Source organism: Micromys minutus (assembly GCF_963924665.1).
Source record: "Micromys minutus genome assembly, chromosome: 1".
Lineage (NCBI taxonomy): Eukaryota > Metazoa > Chordata > Mammalia > Rodentia > Muridae > Micromys > Micromys minutus.
The window spans coordinates 166,131,856-166,154,524 of record NC_137969.1 but is presented as its reverse complement, the minus strand read 5'-3'; the positions used below and the strand labels follow the sequence as shown (position 1 = coordinate 166,154,524).

The following is a 22,669-nucleotide window of genomic DNA, read 5'->3' as shown; positions in this document are numbered from 1 at the left end:
TCCTGTAGGTAGTATGCATGGCAAAACCTACTCAGAGGAGAGTGACTGATCTGCCATAACTCAGTTTAAAAAGCACCAACAAGATACCATCAGAGGAGATGTACATAAGCAAGTCAGACAGGTGGGCAATTACAGAGCCAAGTCTTTATTAAGATCTTAAGTCTTCAACTAGACCAGAAAGAAGATTCCTATTACAAAGGTTGAGTGGCTCCTATTAGAGCTGCATAGACTCTGGAAAAAACACAGAACTTCTAGGGACAGCAAGCCAGATACTAATCTGTGAATTACTTGGGCTCCTCAGGATGATTTGTGGGAGCAAACAACACAGAGAAGTTTTGAAAGGGCTGTAGTAAACTAGTCGTGTGTTATTTCTTCATCTGCACAGGGCTTGAGCTGATAGCTTATAATTTGTGAGCAGGTACTTTTGAGTCCTTTTCCATGTGAATGCTGTATTTAACACAACATAAAACTGAGAAGCATTCTACACTCACACGTGCGCACACACACGTACACACTTCAGTCCACCCACAGTATCTTCCCAACTCCTTCCCTACATGCTCTTTAGGATACATACATACCTTTAGCATACATACCTTACCAATCAAGGGTGAGATACTAATATTTTCTCCTTCAGGATGGATCTCAAAATCTACTCTTCTATAAAGAATCTGAAACAAGAAAGGTTGTGTTTTGTTTTGTTTTTTTAATTTTTCTTTCCCCTCACATTATAAGCTTGAAATTTGGGAAGTATAAGGTTCTCCCTTTGAGAAAAATAATGTTATTTTATAATGAACAGTATTGAGTAACAGAAAAAAAATAGAACTTTGGAAAGAGCTTCACAAGGAAATGACAGATTCAGGAGAGGGAACTGTCTGTGAAAAGCCTGCCACAGAATGCCATGGGTACTCATGGTGTGAAACACATAACTCTAAGTTTGAGAGCTCTTTTATGTAAAGGTTTGAAGTCTAGTGGGCTCACAAGGCCCCACCTCTCCCTGAAGATCTATAGGCAGTTAATGCTTGCTATAAAAGGAAGAGAGGCATTTTTTCTTTCTTTTTTTTTTTTTTCTTTTCCTTTTTTGAGAGATATCTTAAGTGGTAAAGCATGGATAAGTGGACAGACACATGTCCTTTTCAGTCTTGAAGCCAAAGAAGGAATCCTGCCTGAATGTCTTTACCTAAAAGAGTATCCAAGGAGGCCAAGACATTCCTGTAAAATGCCCATGTTTGTGAAAGGCCCCTGCAAGCATTAAAAGCACAGCTGCGTATTCTCAGTGCCACGTGAAGCAGCAACGGTAGTTCGAAGACTGGGACTCTCTGTTCCATTTTGGCTAGAAGAACTGACCATGTCCTCCTGAGCCACAGCAGTAAAAAGCATGTTGTCCTTTCCTGAGGAAAGAAGCCTTGGCACTTGCAGTTTGAAGTGCATTGAACCTTGGTTATAACTGGAAAGGGTTGGGATGAACTTAGTTCTACTTTCAGGCTGTAATAGAAGCTTGCCCAATAATACTGGACATAGCACAAAAAATAGACCAGGGTGACTAGAACTTAAACCCTCTATGGGATCTCGGTTTTTCTTCATTTTTCAGTCCATGTGTGTGATTGAATATTGAAGCTTGCAATTTGCCCTGGTGCTTTTCCCCCCTTGGTGCTAGGGATTCAACCCAGGGCCTTACATGCACCACACAAGGGCTCTGCCACTGCAGTAGGTCCCTAGTCACACTCTGTCTTGTCTCATATTTAAGTGGTTACAATGTCTGTATAATTTCCCATTGTTGGGTATATAACTTCCAAGTTGATCACACTAATATTGCTTGGGCCTTACTTGAAGCACTTTTGTGTGGAAAATGGTCCTACATGAAGACTCGCCTCCTCCCATCTAATCTACCATACTACTTCACTAGTCACTAGCCTGTGGAGAAACAGCTTTACATAGAACTATAGAGCATATTCTGAGGATTGGTCTTCATCTTCAGTAGCATTAGCTCTTTCTGTAAATCTCTAGGGCCGTGTCCTTCAGCCTGGCCCAGTGCCACCTTTTGTCTCTCCACCTCCAGTTCAGGTGACCAGCTGCTGCTACTCATCCCTCAAGGAGTCTGGGTGCAGGCTGGTTATAGACACTGGTCTCAAAAACTCCTGATCCTTTCTTTAAAGGTACCTTATCTTGCTGGCTGTGGTAGCACACACTGGTAATAAGAGCTCCTGGGAGGCTGGGACAGGAAGATCTGGAGTTCAGAGTCGGCCTAGGTTCTTCAGTGAGTTGAAATTACCCAGCAAGACCTGTCCCTTAACAACAAAAGAGGCAGTGGGGATAGGTTCTTTCGATGCCCCTGTCCCATTTATCCTTCCTCGGTTTAGTCAAGTTTCCCTAGGTTCCATGAAAAAAATGAGAAGAGGTTATTCCCAGGTCTTGGCCTCTCTCTCTTCTTAACACTGAGGGAGACCACAGGTTGTGAGTATCTTTTGTTTGCTCTCTGCTTGACCACTGACTGTGATCTGTCTCTTTACTATTTTGATAGGCCTTTTCAATGATTTTTACCCAGTACCTTTCCTTTAGATGTGGAAAGTGTATTTGATCCACTTGTTCTGTTGGAAAATCCCATTGTTAATTAAATGAGTCTTTAGATTTATGTACTGTCTATGGTAAAACCCTCATAGACCTGTGGAGTGTCTCCAGCCCGTAGCTGTGGTTTGGTTTCACTGAAGCATGCTCCTAAGGAGTACAGACCGTTGTTTACTGCTAAGGGAGGCCCCAGGGCTATGGCTTTTGCCTACCTGCTTCTCCTGTCCCCTGATACTGCACTGCTGTGACTGACCTTGTCATTCCTCAGCAGATTCCTGCTTTCTCCTGATACAGAGGCTGCTCAGGCTGCTCCCTTGTCCCAGTGCGTCCCCTAAGCCTGCATGGCTGCCACCTCACTTGTGGTTCTTAAGCTAATCAAGATTTTTAGAGTGACTAGACATGTCCCCTGTTCTGAAGCCCTATTTACCCTCTCTTGGAAGGCAACTTACCACTCCCTGCAGCATTCTCCCCTCTACAATCTGTTTTCTAGTCACGGAACTGGAAGAAATTGCTAGCGAGAGCTTTGGTTCTGTCTTAGAAGTGAGCTGGCTGAAGTCCATTGTTGTGCCTCTAACACAGAGTGAGTGGAGTCTCTGGCAGCTTTCTGTTTTATCTACAGCTCTGTCTATTTTTAAAGCAGTGCCACTTAGTTTTGTTTACACGTATTAAATATTTGTCAAGATTACTATTTTGTTACTCTGTGAAGTTGGTTGCTTGTTTCACCAAATAAAAGTTATTATTAAAACAAAAAGAAATATGAGAGTCATGGTAGCCTCCCACTGTCGGCTCTTTTCCTCACCTAGGAGGCTCTCCCTCTAACTCAGCATCTCTCCGAGGCTATGTCCTACTCATACTTTCTCAGAAGGCGTATGCTAACACACGCACTAGCTAATGTGGTTTCAGACTTCACACTCCTAGTTCTCATCTATTTCACTCTTCACAATGTTGCACTTCCCTCGTACAGCCAAATCATTTATTTCCTAACATACTGTAGTTTTACTCAAGCCTCTTTCACCCTTTCCTCCAAACTATAACAAAGCCAAAAATACTTTAATAGCCTCTGGTTTTCAAATTTCTCTTTGTATGACAACCATGTTTCTTCTAGAACATCAGCATACTACAAAAACAAACAATTGACCACATGACTCAGACACATACACCCAACAAAATGGCCTTCATACACATCAATATTTAGTGTATTTGTGATCACTGACCTCTGTTTGAAGAGAGCTGCTAGCTGCCAAAAGAAGTTCAATGCTGCTGGGAGGGCAATGTGTCAAAGCAAAAGCCATGAGCTCTTGACGAGTGGCCAGGTCCTGGTAACCTTCTGATTGGCCCAACTGGCTACAAACAGCCCAACTGTCTGGATATCCTGAAATTTTGACAAGGAGACAAATAAGGAGGAAAGGAAAAGTGATTTGAGGAGAGGAAAGTACGCTGTGAACGCGGTGAGGTGTGTGCTGGAGTCCTATCCAGGTCTGGTGGTAGGAGACAGAATTGCAGTTATCACTGACAGTGCGCACAAGGCATGAGAATCCAACTAAGAGAAAGATCTGAACCGTTTACTATCCCACAATTCAGGGGTACTCCAGACACGTGTTTCTGACAGAATCAAATACAGTAAAAATGAATTCAGATTATTAACTGAACTTTCATGGTGAATTCTGAATTTATAAGACTACGAGTTTGACACTGCCTAACTGGAACCAGTTTTTTCTCATTAATGGTAGACATACAGAAAAAGCAAGCAAAGAAACAAAAGGAAAATACATGCATGGTGCTGGAGATAGAGCCTAGTAGTAACAGAGTTTACTAGAGACATGGAGCCCTAGACCCAATCCCCAGTAAAATAAGTGCAAGGATTCTGAGTGAGCTGGGCGGAGTTACAGCAACAAAGCACAGGGAATTAACTTCCCTATGGAAGACAAAGGATTTTCTACGAAGGGCCCAAGATAAAACGGTCCTGTGTTTTCTTCCACTGAGAAATGTAGCTATAAAAGTTTTCTACCACAAACTCTGTTAATTCTTTCAAGACAGGATTGTTAAATTCAATATAGAAAATATTTGGACCAAACTCCTGCCCAATTTTTCATTACTGTTCTTTTTTCCTATAATAAAATATAAAAATATTGACTATTTAAAAACAAATTATAAGTATTCTTCTAAATTTCACATTCTATAATATATAAAATAGCATTCAGGTACTGTTGTTCCTAAAATTATGAACACATTTTAGACAGGGCATTAAAGTAACCAAAACCACAGAGATAGACTATAGCACCTGAATCCATTAAAATACTGATATTAGTATATAAACACACAGTATAATCCTTGCTACTAAAAATCTTAAGCAAACATGTGTCTGGCTGGCCAGTCAGGCTGGCTGACGTCAGAAGAACCCGTTCCATTACTTACCACATGGAGAGGACGTGAACAAAGCGTAGGCTGTCTACTCACCTGCAGCCATCAGCTTCTGACAGTACATGCTAGCTGCTTTGTAGTCATGGACATGGAGTGCTTGTTCCACTAACAGGATCAGAACCTGCCCGTGCCTTTCCTCCGGGTCTTCGCCTGTACACACAAACCGATGATTTGATGATTAGAACAGCCTCAACTGAAGAGACCTGTGGTCCATGGAGGACATGTTTTCCAAATGTAGGGGAATGCTAAGGCAACAGGGTGGAGTGCACCTGCATGTAGGCAACTGGAGGAGGAGGGGGGATAGGAATGGGTGGGGGGGATAACATCTCAAATGTAAATACAGAGTATCTAATTTTAAAAAAACAAAAACAAAAAAGAAGAGCCTCAACTGATCAACAGCATTACAGAAAGCCTCAAATCTACAAGTAAAACAGCTTTTCTTAATGATTGGAGGATAAAGGTTAACAATATTTTGAGTTTGTGATCTACTCATTATGCATGGAAATCCCTGACTCAATCAAGTCTTCAAATAAAGTGTGAGTTCTGCTTAACAACATCTCTGTGCTTGTCTTCCACATTTCAGATTCAGCAAAGATTTCAACAATAACTTTAGTCATAATCCCTGCAACAGCAACGTCTTTTTACCTCTCTCAGCTGCTCAGATCTGCTCTGGTACTCTTGGGCCATTCTGGACTTTAGAGCAAAAATTCCATATCCTCTTAGGTTCACTGAATGTGAATCCTCTCTCGGAAATTTCATAGCACACACTAGCACGCACACACACACACACACACACACACACACACACACACACACACACACACGAAGAGCACACCTATATTTTAACTTAAGCCTGGCACTGAGAAGCCATTAGTACAGGAAAACTGCAGCATGTGACTTCCTCCTACATAAGCAAACAGAAATCCACCCCAGTGGAAGTGGGAAAACACCAGAGCGAAGTAGACTATTTAGTGACACAGCCAAGGTAATGTTGACCATTGCAATGCTTCAAATTCAGGAATGTCAAAACGAAGTTTATATGTCCATTACTACCTCAAAACTGTGTGTGGTCTTCATGGTGTTCTGTGTCTTAATAAAAACAGAATACCTGAAAAAATGCTCCAAATGGAGTGCTAAAAAAAATCATTTTCCTTCCATTTCAACGTATTAGTAATACATTGAGAGTAAATTTGACACTGCAACATATATGTCGAAGATGCTTTAATGCACAGAACCTGCACAGAACAGGCTGTTATGATACAATATATGCCCATCAGACTGTAAGGATTTCAATTCCCCGTGGATTGTGTATGTATGGTCCCATAGTCTAGAAGCCCTACAAGGCCTGAGAGCTGAAACAAGAACACAGGAGTCAGCTTGGCAATCCCACTAAAATCATGGACTAGACAAGGCTGCCCACTGTCCCTCTACCTATTCAACATACTACTGGAAGTCCTGGCTGGAACAATTGGACAGCAAAATGAAATCAAAGGGATATAAATTGGAAAGGAAGAAGTAAAAACATCACTGTTTGCAGATGACATGATAGTGTACGTAAAGGACCCCAAAAATTCCACCAGAGAACTTCTACAGCTGAGAAACAAGTTCAGCAAAGTGGCTGGATATAAAATTAACTCAAACAAATCAGTAGCCTTCCTCTACTCAAAGGACAAACATGTGTAGAAAGAAATTAGGAAAACATACAAACATTGTGATATATTTACACAATGGAGTACTACTCAGCTATCAGAAACAATGACTTTATGAAATTCCTAAGAAAATGGATGCATCTAGAGAATATCATCCTGAGTGAGTTAACCTAGTCACAAACAAAGAAACATAATATGCAGTCACTGATAACTGGACACTAACCCTAGAAACAACTCACAGACTATATGAAGTTCAAAAAAAAAAAACAAAAACTTAAGTACCCAGCTATACCACTCCTGGGCATATTCCTAAAAGAAGCTACAACATCTAACAAGGACACATGCTCAACCATGTTCATAGCAGCCTTCTTTGTAATAGCCAGAAGCTGGAAAGAACCTAGATGTCCTTGAACAAAGGAATGCATACAGAAAATATGGTACATTTACACAATGGGGTACTACTCAGCTATTAAAAACAATGACTTAATGAAATTCTTAAGCAAATGGATGGAACTAGAAAATATCATTCTGAGTGTGTAACCCAATAACAAATGATCACACATGGTATGCACTCACTGACAAGTGGATATTAGCCCAAAAGTTCAGATTACTAAGATACAGTTCACAAATCACATAAAGCTCAAGAAGAAGAAAGACTTCAGTCCTTCTTAGAAGGGTAAACAAAAATATTCTCAGGAGGAAATACAAAAACAAAATTTGAAGCAGAGACTAAAGCAACAGCCATCCAGAGACTGTCCCACTTGGAGATCTAGCTCATATACAGCCACCAAACCCAGAAAATACTGCTGATACCAAGAAATACATGCTGATAGGAGCCTGATAAAGCTGTCTCCTGAGAGGCTCTGCCAGAGCATGACAAATACAGAGGCGGATGATCATAGCCAACCATTGAACTGAGAACTGGGTCCCAAATGGAGGAGTTAAAGAAAGTATTGAAGGAGCTGAAGGGGTTAGTAACCGCATAAGAACAACAATGCCAACCAATCAGAGCTCCCAGGGACTAAATCACTATCCAAAGAGTACACATAGGTGGACCCATGGCTCCAGCTGCATAGGTAGCAGAGGATGGCCTTGTAGGGCATCAATAGGAAGAGAAGCCCTTGGTCCTGCAAATGATTTATTTCCTAGTGTAGAGGAATGTCAGGGTTGGGAGAAGGGAGGGCATAGGTGGGTAGGTGGTTGGGGGAAGACCCTCATAGAAGTACAGGGAGGGGGAATGGGATAGGGGTTTTATGAAGGGGAAACCTGGAAAGGGGAGAATATTTGAAATATAAATAAAATATATCCAATAAAAAATCAAAAAAGTATGACACATTTCTTATATTTAAAATAAATATGAAAGAGAAACATCTGACTACAAAGCATGTTAGAACATGAAATATTTAGCTGAGACAATCTCAGACCACTACCTCTACCCACCAAGTAAAACTCACAGGACTTAGTGACAGGTTTTTTGCTAAAAGCATTGACTCTTTTGTGGGCCTGCAAATGTCTAGTAAGTACCTAAAAGCATAATGAACGTCAACGTCTTGAGTTCCAGAAACAAGTCTAATGCATAAGGCACTGGTGGGAGGAAGTTGGCTCTATCCCCAAGCAGCAGTGACTGTGGTGTGGAGATAAAGCCCACTTGGATCAGTGAGAATACAATGATCAACCAGGCCAGAGCCTGACACGACTGAGCACGTGCTTTCTGTGGAGGGTTCTTGTCCCTCTGTATACCCTAGAGGCTCTGAGTGTTTCCCTGGATACAGAACTAACATCATCAGTCCTCCTGAGAGCATCAAGTTAACTATAACGAGTAAAATGCCTTTCCATTCTTTTTAAACCATTACCATGTTTGGTCTGTGAACAGGTGGCCAGACCTCATATATAGGTATCCTCAGAGTGGAGTCTCTGGTCTAGAACTCTACTAATCAATGCCAGGAATCAGAGCTGCCCATTAACATCTAACTAGGATATTTCTATTTCAACCAATATTTTTTCTATTTTTGTCTACTTTCTTATACACCTTACAAAGGCCTTCCTCTTTTATTCTGTGGGACCTGAATTAGTCCAGGTTTGATTCTGCCTGATTCACAATGCTGAAATGAACTTATTAAATTTTTAATTGTCTCCATTTAGTTTTTAAGAAGTCCGTTAACTTCCTACAACAAAAACCTCCGTTCCATAACTCCAAACCTAAAGCAACAGTTTGGCATAGTCTCCATCAAAATTTTGGTAACCATTAAGACCTTTTTAGAAATTTTATCTCAGCAGTGCAGATATAGGTGTATCAAGAATGGCAAGGATTTTTTTCTATTATCTTAATAATTATTAATTAATTAAAATGTTCTATTATTTTAAAAATCTTAAGCTCACTTCAACTGCGTACAAACTATTACTGTAAGGATAACCTGGAAGTTAGTATGGGCCAAGCCAGAGTCATTATGAAAACCTCAATTATATATTTTACTAAATAATAAAAGTGTCAAAAGCACTGTTACAACCTAGTTTCACCCCACCGTACCCCTAAAAGAGCTAAATTACATGACGTTTTTGTTTGACTTTAAATATAATTATAAATTAATACAGACTTATTTTAATATTGGATAACATGTATTTTAACACACTATAAATTGATGCAGAATTATCTTGGTACTAAATAATATCATGATCTATTACATTTAGAAAAGGAAGCACAATCTTCCCTCTACATGTAATAATTCTTTTTTGACACAAATCCCTGCAGAAAGACAGTTTAACTAAAAGAGAAAACAAGTGCAAATTTAACAACATACATGGAGAGCCCTAACAAGTGAACAAAGCACCATCTGGGAAACACCCAGTCCATTGACACAGAGACCCTGCCACAGTCTTGCCTTGAAGCCTAGACCCAGGTGAACTTTGTTGAACTGGAATGTAATCCTTTTTGCTTTTCTGAGATCTACATCATGACTAATGACACCTACACATATGAGTAAATGCACATACCATATTTAATATAAAACTCATTTCTTACCCAATACTCCCGAAATGTTTGCATTTATGTACAATATACACAAAGGAAAAGAGCCATTGTATGTTTTCTCTTGTCTTGGCGAGGCTCTAAACACTAATCTCATGCTTGAAGACAATGTGCAAGCCCCTAAAAGCTAAGTAAAAGGGCAAACCCTGAAAAATATTGAGATGCTTATGGAGTTACAGAGAACAACTCCCACATGGGAGTGGTTGGAGTGAAGGGCTAAAAGGTTCCTGTGCACAAGAGTCTTACACTATATGTGTGGAAACACAAGCTCCTAATTGCCTCAGACTGCCATGTTAATTTCATACTCAATTAATATACCTCATGGTAGCAGAAGCCAACCCTGTACAAAGAACCTGCTCTCAGGCTATACATGCTTTCCTCTTCCATAGAAGCATGAGTAATAAAGAAAGCAAGGAATCTTGCCTATTCTCTCTCTTTTTATACCATTTTTTTAAACAGACAATAGTCTCACTATGTAGGCAACACTAGCCTCCAACTCACAACCCTCCTGTCTGAGCTTCCCTGATGTTCCAATGCCTTTATATGTTCCATACCTTTATGCATTGATTTCTCTTCTATAATATAACATCAATAAACCCTATATTGGGTGGTTTCTTTGAGAACAGCTATACCTGGCAACGTGTTATGAATGAGTTGGAATACACAGGAGCCACTGAACATCATCACACAACATCAAAAAGAGAAGAAACAAAATACCAAAGGAGAAGGTATTGAGTAAAGTGCCCAGCTAAAAACTCAGCTATGTGAGAGTCTCCTCACTGCCTATAAGGCACATACAAAAAAGGATCAGGAATAAATATTAAAGAACAAACTTGAAATAATTGTTTTTAATAACTTTTATGTGAAGAAGGGTCAAATAGCAATAATGAAGTTCAGAGATATTTAGCTGAAAGTTAAAACCTGAGCAGGTAATTCAAAACTTCATACAGTCGAGAACAGGCCTTCAAGAACTGATGCCTAGAAAATGTGGTGAAACACATAGATTCTTGAAAGAATAGACAGGAGTGTGTGGGCGGATGGGGAGCTACAAACAACTCATAGGTGGGTGTGATGCTCCAGTGTCATTGAGCATTTGGCATTTGGTAGGATAAGGAAGGAAGATCTGAATGAGAGCACAGCATGGGGTATATAACAAGATTGTCCATTCAGATGCTGTGTCTAAATAGCATTTGTACTGCAACAGACAGATGTGTGTACTCAAGTACAGTGTAACATGTCTATGGATAGTTATATGCTTCTTGCCTTGTAGGAGAGGGAGTAGCTCTCTACCCATGACAGTGAACTAGCCTTTGTTACTTTAGAAGTTACCTATAGTTAAGTGAAATCCAAAACTATCCAGTAAAACATTCCAGAAATGAGAAATTTATGAGTTTTGCTTGCATGCAGGTTTCAGCAGCATGATGGAATTTGGCATTGCCGTGTGGTGCTGCACTCATGACAGGAGCCATCCCTTTAACATACTACTTTGACCGTCACACCTCAACCTGCAAAGGCCATAACAAGGGAATAAGTGCTTGGCTAAGATGGAAATGTCAGTAAATTAGATACCGTCTAGCTACTTCTATATAAAGGCACATGGCTCACAGTATAAATATGTTGAACAAACTCCATATGCCTTAATAATAAATACCGCTCCAAGTTGTAATATCAAATACAGATACTACATGAAAGTTTGGAAAGTAGGGTATAACCAAGGTGAGATGACCTTTTAGAACAAACGTTGCTACAATGAAGAAGGGAATTCACATACAGAGCATCTCTACATGCTGTTACTATGTCCTCGGGAAGGATGCTCTCCCAGGAGAACTGAATGAAGGTTGCCAGGTCGTTTCAGTTATATATAAGAACAAAACAAGCCACTGATCTTAGGGCCACCTGTAAAAGCTGAGTCCTCACAGATTCCACTCTTCATGTTCAAAGAACTTTACTGGGCATGCATCCAGTTGGGGCTCTTATTATTAAACTATGGATAACAAAAGGAAATAGCTTTCCTGTCTCCTACATGTGACAACTGGACAAACACAGCTTACAAATGTATAGCACACACACACACAGGCACATGCACGATATGAGGATCAAACCAGTTTTCTGAGTCTACACTCTAGTGTCTTCCAAGTGGCCCACAATGCCTCGAAATGAGGTGTGGTCCCAAGGATTTTACAAGTCCGTAACTCTGATTTACGCTTTTTTCTTTTTTAGGTGGAAAAGTGACACGTTTCCTAGAAATAGAGGTATTAACAGTTCTATTTATTGGAAGATCAAAATATTAACCTATGTGTCTAGTAAATATAATGATTTTGTAATGGCTAGAAATGTAGAGTTTGAAACCATCACATGCTGTCAACTGCAACAAATTCAAACCACTTTTTATGAAACAAAATACCCAATAATCATTCTCATAGAAGCTGATAATATCAAAAATAAAAATATAAAACTGTCACTAAGACATTTGGGCACATAGGACCACTGTGGTTAATAGACCAGTAAATGTGGAGTCGAAGACTTTCCTTAAACATAAAGCTCCTATTTCAAACTGGTATGTAACATGTTCAACATTGGTGCTCATGAATTTCTTTTATAAATCGGAAAGATGACCACCACTGTGACTCTTCAGGAGAAAAGGAATTTGGTTTTCCCGAAACTTCAGCACAAACACATACTTTTATAACATTCAAAGAATCCTAGACAACATTACTTCTTGGTCAAAATAATGTTCTTCTGGCACCATTAAACAAACCCTGATGCTTACATAGGCTGATATGAAAAATGGCACAGGAGTTTAGCTTTCAAACAACTTACCTGCAACTCTCAGCAACTCAGCAAGACCTAGAAGTTTGGCTGACTGTTTGTAGCATGTGGGGGACTGGGAAACACACTCCTTGATGAGGCTGATTCGGTCAGAACACAAGCGTACTATAAAACAGACATTGAAGAACTTCATGAAGACACAAAAATGTTGTCATGAATGTTCACATGTAAAGGGACAAAATAAAATTCTTATTCTCAGACTGCCTACAGTAGCATACCCTTGCAACACAACAGGGCTGCTGCTAAGGCGGGAGGATCATACATTTGAGTACAGCCTGGACTATATAAGAGATAAGAACTCATCTCCCCAAGGCCAGTCTAAATTCAAAATAAATATGTGTGTGTGTGTGTGTGTGTGTGTGTGTGTGTGTGTGTGTGTGTGTGTTTGTGTGTGTGTGTGTGTGTGTGTGTGTGTAGACAGGTTCTCACTAAGTAGTTTTGATTGCCTGGTTACATAAGAATTTTTCTGCCAGCCTCCTGAGTGCTGAATTTACAGGCATGTGGCATTAAATCTGGCTTCAAAAAGCCACATTTTAACTCAACCTCATCGGAGGCTGGTGAGCAGGAGGTTCACGAGTACACCATGTTCCAATTCTCCCATGGCTAAGTCCAGTGCCCCCACGTAAACTAGCATTCAAGCAGTTCATATCATAGAGCAAAGAACATTTAAAAAGGAAAAGGTCAAAGGACATCAAGCATGCCCCTGGGGTAAGTGGTTCTTCCTCAGAGTATCGATGTCAAGGAAGATGGTATTGCCTAGGCAATTGGTTTGCAGTAACTATGACAACTGTAACAGCAGGTATATAAAACAGAGAACTGTGTCTCAGGCACAAGCCAATGCTTACAAATAGGTTATTATCATCATGGAAAGAAAGTGGGGTACAGAGAGCTTAGAATACTTCAATAAGGATCAATGAAAAAGAGGTAGGTCCTGAATTTATCTCAACTTCTTAAATTTTGTCTGTAACTTTCATCTTTATTCCTAAGTCCATTGTAAATTCTTAGTATAGTTCATTCAATCATTCAATGCTAACAGTACAGGGGACCAAGACACAAGGAACCAGGCCACTAGTTCCACAAAGAACTGAGGCTCTGTTCCTTTTTTTTTTTTTTTTTTCTTTTAGGAAAAGGAAACATCAAAAAACACTAATGAAGTGAATTCAGTTGCATTTCCCAACCACTTCCAGAGGTAAGCAAAGAAGACAGCGGTCCTCAGACAACCACCTTCTTCACTTAGAGGCCTGGAGCCCTGCATGTGAAGAAACTGAGAATCCATGGTCAGCTAAAGGCTGGAATGTTGCAGTATACCACCTTCACAGTGTAAAGTGCCTGAGACAAGCCATGGGACAATACTCATATCAGATATGCACATTCGGGTTCATAACAGTAGTAAAATTACAGTTAGGAAGTAGCAACAAAACTAAGTTTATGGTAGGGGCAGCACCCATGAGAAACTGTACTGCAGGGTGGCAGCACTGGGCAGGGGAAACACTGGTGTACAATGCTGTAATGCACCAGCCCCACACTGTTACAGGACAACCATGTGACCAACGGCTTCAATGTTACATTCCCGCAAAAGAACTTGAGCAACATGAAGACAGTAGTAGCAATTAAGTTCTACGTAAGAATGTTCTCTTGTAACTGTTAAGTCAAGCATGGGGGAGAGGGTAGTTAGTTAATAATCTATGAAATTAAAGTACATAAAGTGATCATTATCTTAATAACTAGAGAGGTACTTTATATTCAACTCTTATATTCATATTATTAAATATCAATCCTAGCAACCTGACTTATTTCTGAGTAAAATACACAAAAATGTGTGATGCACCATGGAGGCTGTCAGAAGCTTACTTCACTACAAATTCAGTGACCGTGTGTGTGTGTGTGTGTGTGTGTGTGTGTGTGTGTGTGTGTGGAGAGAGAGATCTGACTGGAACTCTGTACTATTTGCCATAACTGTTACTTCTGTCTGCTGAACAGCAGCCTGTTTGCCTGTTCACCAAGTCCTCACAGCTCCCTGAGTTGCTTTTATTCTTTTACTGCATCTTCTCGGCATCGCCATTCCAGCTTTTGAACGTAGAAATGCCTTGTGAATCAATCCTTGCGCCTGCCTCTTCGCCATCACATCCCCATCAAATGCTGGTGAATACATTCTGATGACACTTAACACATGTGAATAATTTTTAGTGATATGTTTAATGGCTCCTTTTCTGCCACATAATTTAGGTACTTGGGTTAGAATGCCTACTTAATATGCATAAAAGGAAGTCCTCTGAGAATCTAAGGAAAATTTCATTTCTGTGCATTGTTCTTAATATTTCTTTAAAGGTTATAAACAAGATATTTTAATTCCTAACAAAATAATTTTACTTGAAACTTCACTGCAAAAAAAAAAAAAAAAAAACCAGAATCTATTACTAATGAATTTAGATTATTAACATTACTCTTTCCTTCCAAGAAAATAAGGAGTACTGCTTGTCATAAAGTTAATAATGAAACAGCAAGCAGAAGGTGTACCTTGCAAAGGAAGGATCTTCACCCCAAATTCTTCAAGATACTCCAGGGCTTGGATGAGGTCTAGTTCCTCCTGAATGGCGGCTGGCCTGTCTGTTATGAGCTGTAAGCAGCACCTATAAAATTTTGAAAAGCACTATCATAAATTCATTCACGTCATGTCATTTAATAATAATATATTTTATCCAGAAAAAAATAAATTTTAAAATTAAAAAATAAAACTAATGAAGCTAATCTGCATATTACCAGATAAAAAATATTCAATATAGAATACAAGCAAAAATTTATGTGTACACAGCAACAAGTTATTTTTAAAGTAGAAGATAACACTTAATTAACCATTTTGAAGACACACAAGTTAATTTTAAAAACAAATCAGGAGTAAAGTTAAGGAGACTAACAATTTACATCCTTTGTCTTCTTTGGATATTGTCTTAGTTAGGGTTTCTATTGCTGTAATCAAACACCAGGACCAAAAAGAACCCTGGAAGGAAAGGGTTTATTTGGCTTACACTTCCATATCATACTCCATCATTGAAGGAAGCCAGGCCAGTTTGAGAACCTTGAGGCAGGAGCTGATGCAGAGGCAGTGGAGGGGTGTTACCTACTTGCTTGCTCCCCATGGCTTGATCAGCCTGACTTCTTATAGAACCCAGGACCACTAGTCCAGGAGTGGCTCCACCATTTATCAATTACTAAGAAAATGCCCTACAGGATCTATAATCTGGCGACATTTTCTTAAGTGAGACTTCCTTCTCTCTACTGGCTCCAGCTTATGTCAAGTTGATATAAAACTATCCCACACAGACATCTTTTGAATCACTAAGGAAAAGCTAATTAATAAATAGGAATGGAAGAGATATTTTCTATACACAATATCATGGTAAACACATATATCTTGGGACTCACAGGCCACAATATATATATATATATATACACACACATATGGATCTAGTGCAATAATGGATCATATGAAAGTCAAAGTGGATACTTCTAAGATATAAAGAGAGGCAGTGAAAGCACAAGAGGACTTTATATTCATCTGAGAAACACCAGCCTAAAAGCTACAGGTCAAACACATCCTAGATTTCAAAGGCTATTCTACTTGATATTTCTAGCAGTTGAAATAAAAATAGTATCCCCAGAGAGAAAGAAAAAGATTTGCTAACTACTTTAAAGAACTCTGTCAAGTTCAATAACAGTGTGAGGAAAGAAAAAAAACTAATTCTAACATAAGATAGCACTAGGGAAAAGAGTTGCTTTTTACCCTTGCTAGAGTTGAAGCAACTAGCAAACCTTACAGGGAAAATAAACTAGAATAGCCATCACAACTGAAACAACTTGCAAATGAACTTGAAAGGGTAAATAGGAAATACCAAAGCATATAAGAATTTTTATTGTTATGACAATTAGTCTTTCTAAAGATAGCATAAAATGTATGTGTGGATGGATGGATGGATAGATAGGTAGACAGAGCTGGTGAGCTGACTGCAGCTAAGAACTCTTACTGTTCTTGCAGAGAACTGGAGTCTAGTTCCCAGTACCCATGAGGTTCTCACAACCTAGGGGATCAGACAACCACTTCTGGCCTCCATGAGCATCCCTATGCACATGCACATACACAGTCTCTTTAAGATAGAGAAAATGATATGAGAAGTTACACCTGGGCAATGAGGCTAAGCAAAAACAAGCAAGCCCGAATGCTCCTGTGTGACAGAGAGGAGTGTGCCTATTTGTTGCTCACATGTGTGCATGGGAGGCTGACATCAACTACCCGTCTCAGCTGTGCTCTACCTCAGTGATTTTGAGACAGCTTTTCTCATCAAACCTGAACTGGATGGCCAGAGAATGCCCGAGATCTGCCTGTGTGGTTCCTCCATCCCATCCCGTATGCTTCTTTTCCATGGATATTAGAGATAAAAACTCAGGTGCTTTACTGATAATCTCCTAAACTCTTCAATTCCTTTTATAAAAAACAGAAACCAGCCCTAAGAATCAACTATAAAAAGATGAACACTACCATCAGTGGTAAAGTGAAATTTAGAGCTAGAAATAGGTTTCAAAACAAGTCCAAGTAGTTCCTATTATGCTTACTGAAAGGGCACTTGAGTGTCTAGTGTGCTAACAGGAAACAAACTGGAACCATCTGGTAACATTAACTTTCATAAAATTGTTACCCACCAATTACTCTGCACTGCCTTCATAACAGCCACAGTTCTGCGCACTTACAAACACACTTGGATCACAATAGAGAAAAGGGATACTCAGGGAGAGATAAAGGGGAGCTGACCCACTCCGTGTGAGTGCTTGCTGTGCAGGCATGAGTACGGGATCCCCAGCATTTGCATGAAAGGCTGTGCAGGGGTACATGACACTGTGACCCTACTGCTGGAAGAGACCAGGCACTAGAGGGAGTCAGCATGAAATTCACTGGGACCTGCTGGCTGTTGTCAGCATTGCCAAAAACTGTCAGGCCTAGGTTCAGTGAACGATGTCTTCAAGGACTAGGATGGTGATCGCTAGAGAAAGAAGTTATCATTTGGCTACACGTGCACACTGACAGCTGCACCTTCACACACACACACACACATACACACACACACACACACACACACAAAGGCACACGTGGAGGCTCTCCACACCTCTCACGTCTACTTCCAACAGGAGCCAGTGCTGAAGGGCTGTGCACTGGGACAGGGTGGATACACAGGACCTGGGTTCCTAAGACTGTTACCTTCACACTTCACTAGTCTAGTACTTGGCCCTGAAAAGTGGGGAACTGAAACCAACCAAATTCACACAGAAGGAGGACAAACAAATCAGTGCAATCGTTCAACACTGTGAAACACACATTGATGCTTCTATTCACACCCTCACATACATCAATATACAAACATCATAGCAAAAATGTATGCCTTCATTTTATAAAATTACATATGATTTACAAAGTAAGATATATTCAAATGATTAAGCTTGAAGTATCTTACCATCTTAAAATAAAGAGAAAAAAATTTAATGAAATAAAGTGCAGACATTTCTTACAGACAATTGGGGTAAATTTGGGGTACAGAGTTGGAAAGTAAGGGTCACAAGATACTATGGAGGTTCTCAGCTTTTCTTGTTCTTTTGACCAAGAAACAATGTTTTAGATGTTACAAGAAGTGCTCAAGTCAGAAATACAGCCAATTGTCCTCATAATAGGAAGCAAGTTTTAAAATGTGTTTCTAGAATGAAGGTGGGGGGAGCTCAGTATGGTCTGAAAGGGAGAACTCAAGAAAACCAGAGCAGATGGGGTTTTCCAAAGGGTGACACTGAGGGTGCTCAGCAGAGTCACAGTAAGGGTCAAATAGCAGAGAAGTGCAAAGAGAACCATGCCTGAGGCACTGCTTACAAAGAGTGAAACTTGTGAAGTAATTTGCTTTGGTGTGTGCGCATGTCTCTCTATGTTCATGACTTAAAAGCTTGTTCTCTACTGCAGTGCCTATTTCTGGCTGTCAACTACACTATATCTGGAATGAACCACAATCCAAAATTGAGACACTCACCTGTGGTCCTGATCTTGAGGCACAGAGGCTATGACTCTTAGGACCACAAGGCAAAGAGATCTCTGAGCTCAAGGTCATCTGGGACAAAGCAAGTCCCAGATCCAGGTGTGCTGGGACACACCTTCTATTGGAGACCTACATAAGGACATTGGAAGAAGAAAGGCTCTGATTCTTTGCCTGCCTGCCTTGTGGGACTGAGCATCTGCTAGAACCTTGGACTTCACAGCTGCTGTGACCATTGTTGAGGAGCTGGACTACAGACTGTAAGTCAACAACAAATCCCCTTACTATAAAGAGACAACCCATAAGTTCTATGACTCTAGAGAACCCTGACTGATACACCTAGAAAGGCACTATCTAAACCAGTGGTTGTCAATCTGTGGGTTTTGATATTTTTGAAAGTGAAAGAAACTTTTTGCAGAGGCTGCATGTCTGATATTTGTATTAAAATTCATAACAGTAGCAAAATTATAGTTATGAAGTAGCAACAAAATAATTTTATGGTTGGGGATACCACAGCATGAGAAACTGTATTAAATGGTTGCAGCATTAGGCAGGTTGACTGGGAACCAATGACAAGAGCACTAAGAGGCAGAGCCTACAACTCTAAAGACTGTTGCTTCCTGCCAGCTTCCTGCCTTGCCATAGGAGGAAGGTCCTCTTCTATGATCTTTTCTGTTCTTAAACCTCCTACAAAGCTTGAGGGTAAAACCTCAGGATTTTTTTTATAAGAGTAGAATAATAAAGAACTAATACAAAAGGCTTTTCTGAAGTACTTAACATTCAGAGGTAATATATATTTGGAAATGAATTTTATTGGACTCTGAGTTTTATAAAGATCTACTTTATAAATATTAATTTCAATTCATAAATTTCCCCCAAGATTGATGCAATGTTTTTAGGTTACAAAAACTCAGAAATACACCTTGTTTCTCATGTTAACTAAGAGGAATGAACTAATTATATGCCAAAAAAAGAACTAAATTTACAAATCTAAAAATGTCTCCATGGAACTGACTTTGGAGTAGATCTATACAAAGGAGATAAACACTCCCACAATACTGACATTTCAGAACTTGAATTTATTGGTGAACCTATGAACATCTACTAACAAAAAAGGAAGAGGCTTCCAGATAATGAGCAAAATTACTCGGCCAAAGGAATGCCAATAGGGGGAAGGGGAAGAATTCGGGTATTTAATAACCCACTGCTTGCATCCTTATAGTAGATCGGTACACAGTGTCACCACATCAGTGTACATAACCTGCATTTGGACCGGCACCCAGCACCCGGAACACAGATGACCTACCTGGCCAAATCCATGCAGCTGTCAGTGAGGTTGGTGGAAGAGTTGAAGTACTCTCTGCTGGCAGCCAAAACCAAGTCAATGCTGCTCTCATAGCTGACCCTGTGCTGGAGCTTCCCTTTCTGGGCCACGGCAGCTGGAAGACTGTCCGAACAGGCACTGCACTGCATCATCTGCCCTGCAAGGTGGATGTTTTCCAGACGACTGGAGCATAGAAGACTTTCCGTGAATATCTGAGAAAAAGAAAAACCCAGAGTTACTGATAAAGAATGGAGGTTCATATCAAGAAAAGAAGGACTCTGAAATCCAAAAGAAATAAATCAAAATTATATCTACCCTAGAACTAGAGATTGCACAGCATCATGTGTTTGTTAAGTATGCACGCACTATCTATGTTGAAGTAGCTGTTCTACGAATTCCACCTCAATAAAAGAAAATTTTACCTAATACAGAAATTTTACTGGGTGAAACAAATAAATCATGCTAAGGCATTACAATAAAGATTAAGCTATGTAACATTCATTCATTTAAACCCAGAATTGACACTGGCTGTGAAGGCTCACACCTGTAATCCCAGTACCTGAGGAATTCAGCCTGGATAGCTGAGCCTAGGCTAGGCTGGACTACATATAAATAGATAAGCAATAAAGAAACCCCACTAGTCAACTATTAGACATGCTGCCCGGCTCTCAACTGGACCCATTCTGATTACTATAGCAGATGTCTGACTACAACCTGATACACATAATTCCTAATTACTTACAGCAGAGGAAGTCATGGTCTCCACCCATAGGGAGCGTGAGTCAAATCTGAGTGTGTGTGCAGTGGGCAAGTTCTGGCTTATTAAGCTGTTCCCTCAGCCCCATCTGAGTTCACACTTAGGAATGAGTCACACTATAAACACAAACTTACATATAAACATTAAAACTACACCATGGAGCACCGAGGGCTTTCCAACTTGTCTATTAAGATGTATTTTAATAAAATTTATAAACACTGATGGACCGTACCTTGCAAGAATTGGTTATACTAATGTCCCTGATTCATTTAGAATTAGTTTCTTAAGATTACTTGTGCAAGGAAAATATTAATGTGAGCCCAAAGCCTAAACAACTGATGTGACAAACATTCTCTCCCCACATTCATGGAGGATAAGACCATGAGGAAACTGATGAGAACAACATCAGGGAGAAGAGCTGCTTCTCGCTCCATGTGAAGAGCACCCGCCTCTGTGGTCTTACCTCACCATCCACTCTCCCGGAAAGGGGTAACATGAAACAAGCCTTTATTGTGATGTCTGCTAAGAGAGCTCACTCCATATGACAAGAGTGTCTATTTCATACAGGTTGTGACCCAAAGCACATAATGACGGGCAGCCCTCCTCACCTAGTGTCTGGCAGGTGAAACTGCACACATGAGCACAAGCCAAATAAACTTTCAATGCTTCATTCAAGAAAGCCATAGAGCTCCAGGGCCAAGACTGAAAAAGAGCTGCAAGTTACTCAGCCTGAACTGTACAGTCCTGCCAAAATGAGCAATCTTCACTATTCAATAGGCTGCATGTCTGTCTACCATGTTCTAAGTTTTGTCACTGTGCTTTCAAACTATTTCCAAGGGCAACAAGATTTAACAGCCAAAATCAGGTGATACAGTATATGTTAAACGGTGAAATTTAGGCTTTCGTTTTGTCAAGTCTATATTACTGTCTTCTATAACCTTTTCAGGAGCTATAAATGCTTTCTAATGCTTTCTCATCAGAGAGATATTGAAAGATATAATAGTAAAATGCCTACCTAGAATCTCAAGACCAAAAGCCAAGGAACCCATCTGCACACAACTCTACATTAAAGAAAAGCTACAGAGGAGGCAAGTTATGAGCAGCTAGCAGGTCGTCAGCCAGCCATGAGGATTTATCAAGAGTTTGCCAAGTAAGAGAAGAGACTATTCCAGGCAGAGGGAATGGTGCGCACAGTCACAGAAAGGGTAGACACAGCCCATTTGATGGGGCAACTGAAACATGCAGAACACTGGGGAGTGCCAAAGGAAGGAACGACCTCGAAGGCTGGGCTGCGGCTTCCTCTGCCTACAGAGTGGTGTGGAATGAGCAGCAGGTGGTATGCAGGAGACCGTCATGTCTGAGTGAATGTAAAGCAGAAGATATGAGCAGGGATCGAGGAGAGGCCTGCTACCATTCAGCAGAGTGAGGAAGACAGGATGGAGAGCTAATCCATCATCAGCGGTTAACCTACTGCATACAGTACATCTTACAGTCTCTCCACTGTGGCAAAACACAGCAATCAAACTGAAAGGCAGCATTTTAGAGCCGGAGTTACCTCATAGCAAGCACTGGGATCGAGGCACGTGTACACCTGCTGCTGCATGGTCAGCATGTCCTGCAGCAGCATTCTCCACTGCGACTCGCCGGCGAAAGGCTGCCTGGGGAAACACAGAAACAAACATAAAAGCTCACCCCAGAGCCCTCCAGGTTCCACCGTCCAACACACATCGACCCTCAAATAGTCCATAGCACGAAATTTCATTTACAAGAAAATGTAAACAGGTTTCCTATGGAGAGAGAAAAAAATCCAGCAAAGTGAAGTAGAAAGCCAGACAGGCACAAGTTTCAAACGCCACTATCGCCGCACTCCGCACAGGTCTTCTTTTTGTTGTCTAGGCACTTTTGTCTAGTTTGAGAATTTTGGGGGGGAAACTGAACTGGCCTTGAATCCACATAGAGCTCCAGTTACTCTTGATTATGCTACCCTAGACTCTAGCATGCAGGGATTATAGACAAGAGCCACCAGGCCTTGCTACCCAG

The 22,669-nt window shown here is 40.4% G+C and overlaps 1 protein-coding gene across 5 annotated transcripts in view; it reads right to left on the bottom strand.

Annotated features, from left to right (window-relative positions):
• NBAS (NBAS subunit of NRZ tethering complex) overlaps positions 1-22,669 on the bottom strand; it is a gene marked incomplete at its 5' end in the record, with an annotated part of 273,478 nt that overhangs the window by 147,497 nt on the left and 103,312 nt on the right. For all 5 annotated transcript variants that reach the window (XM_080914068.1, XM_080914069.1, XM_080914070.1 and 2 more), the window contains 7 exons: positions 594-668; positions 3,777-3,934; positions 5,020-5,133; positions 12,478-12,591; positions 15,004-15,116; positions 19,855-20,084; positions 22,185-22,287. In XM_080914068.1, coding sequence (XP_080770194.1) covers positions 594-668; positions 3,777-3,934; positions 5,020-5,133; positions 12,478-12,591; positions 15,004-15,116; positions 19,855-20,084; positions 22,185-22,287 — 907 coding nt within the window. The remainder of the gene's footprint in view (positions 1-593; positions 669-3,776; positions 3,935-5,019; positions 5,134-12,477; positions 12,592-15,003; positions 15,117-19,854; positions 20,085-22,184; positions 22,288-22,669) is intronic.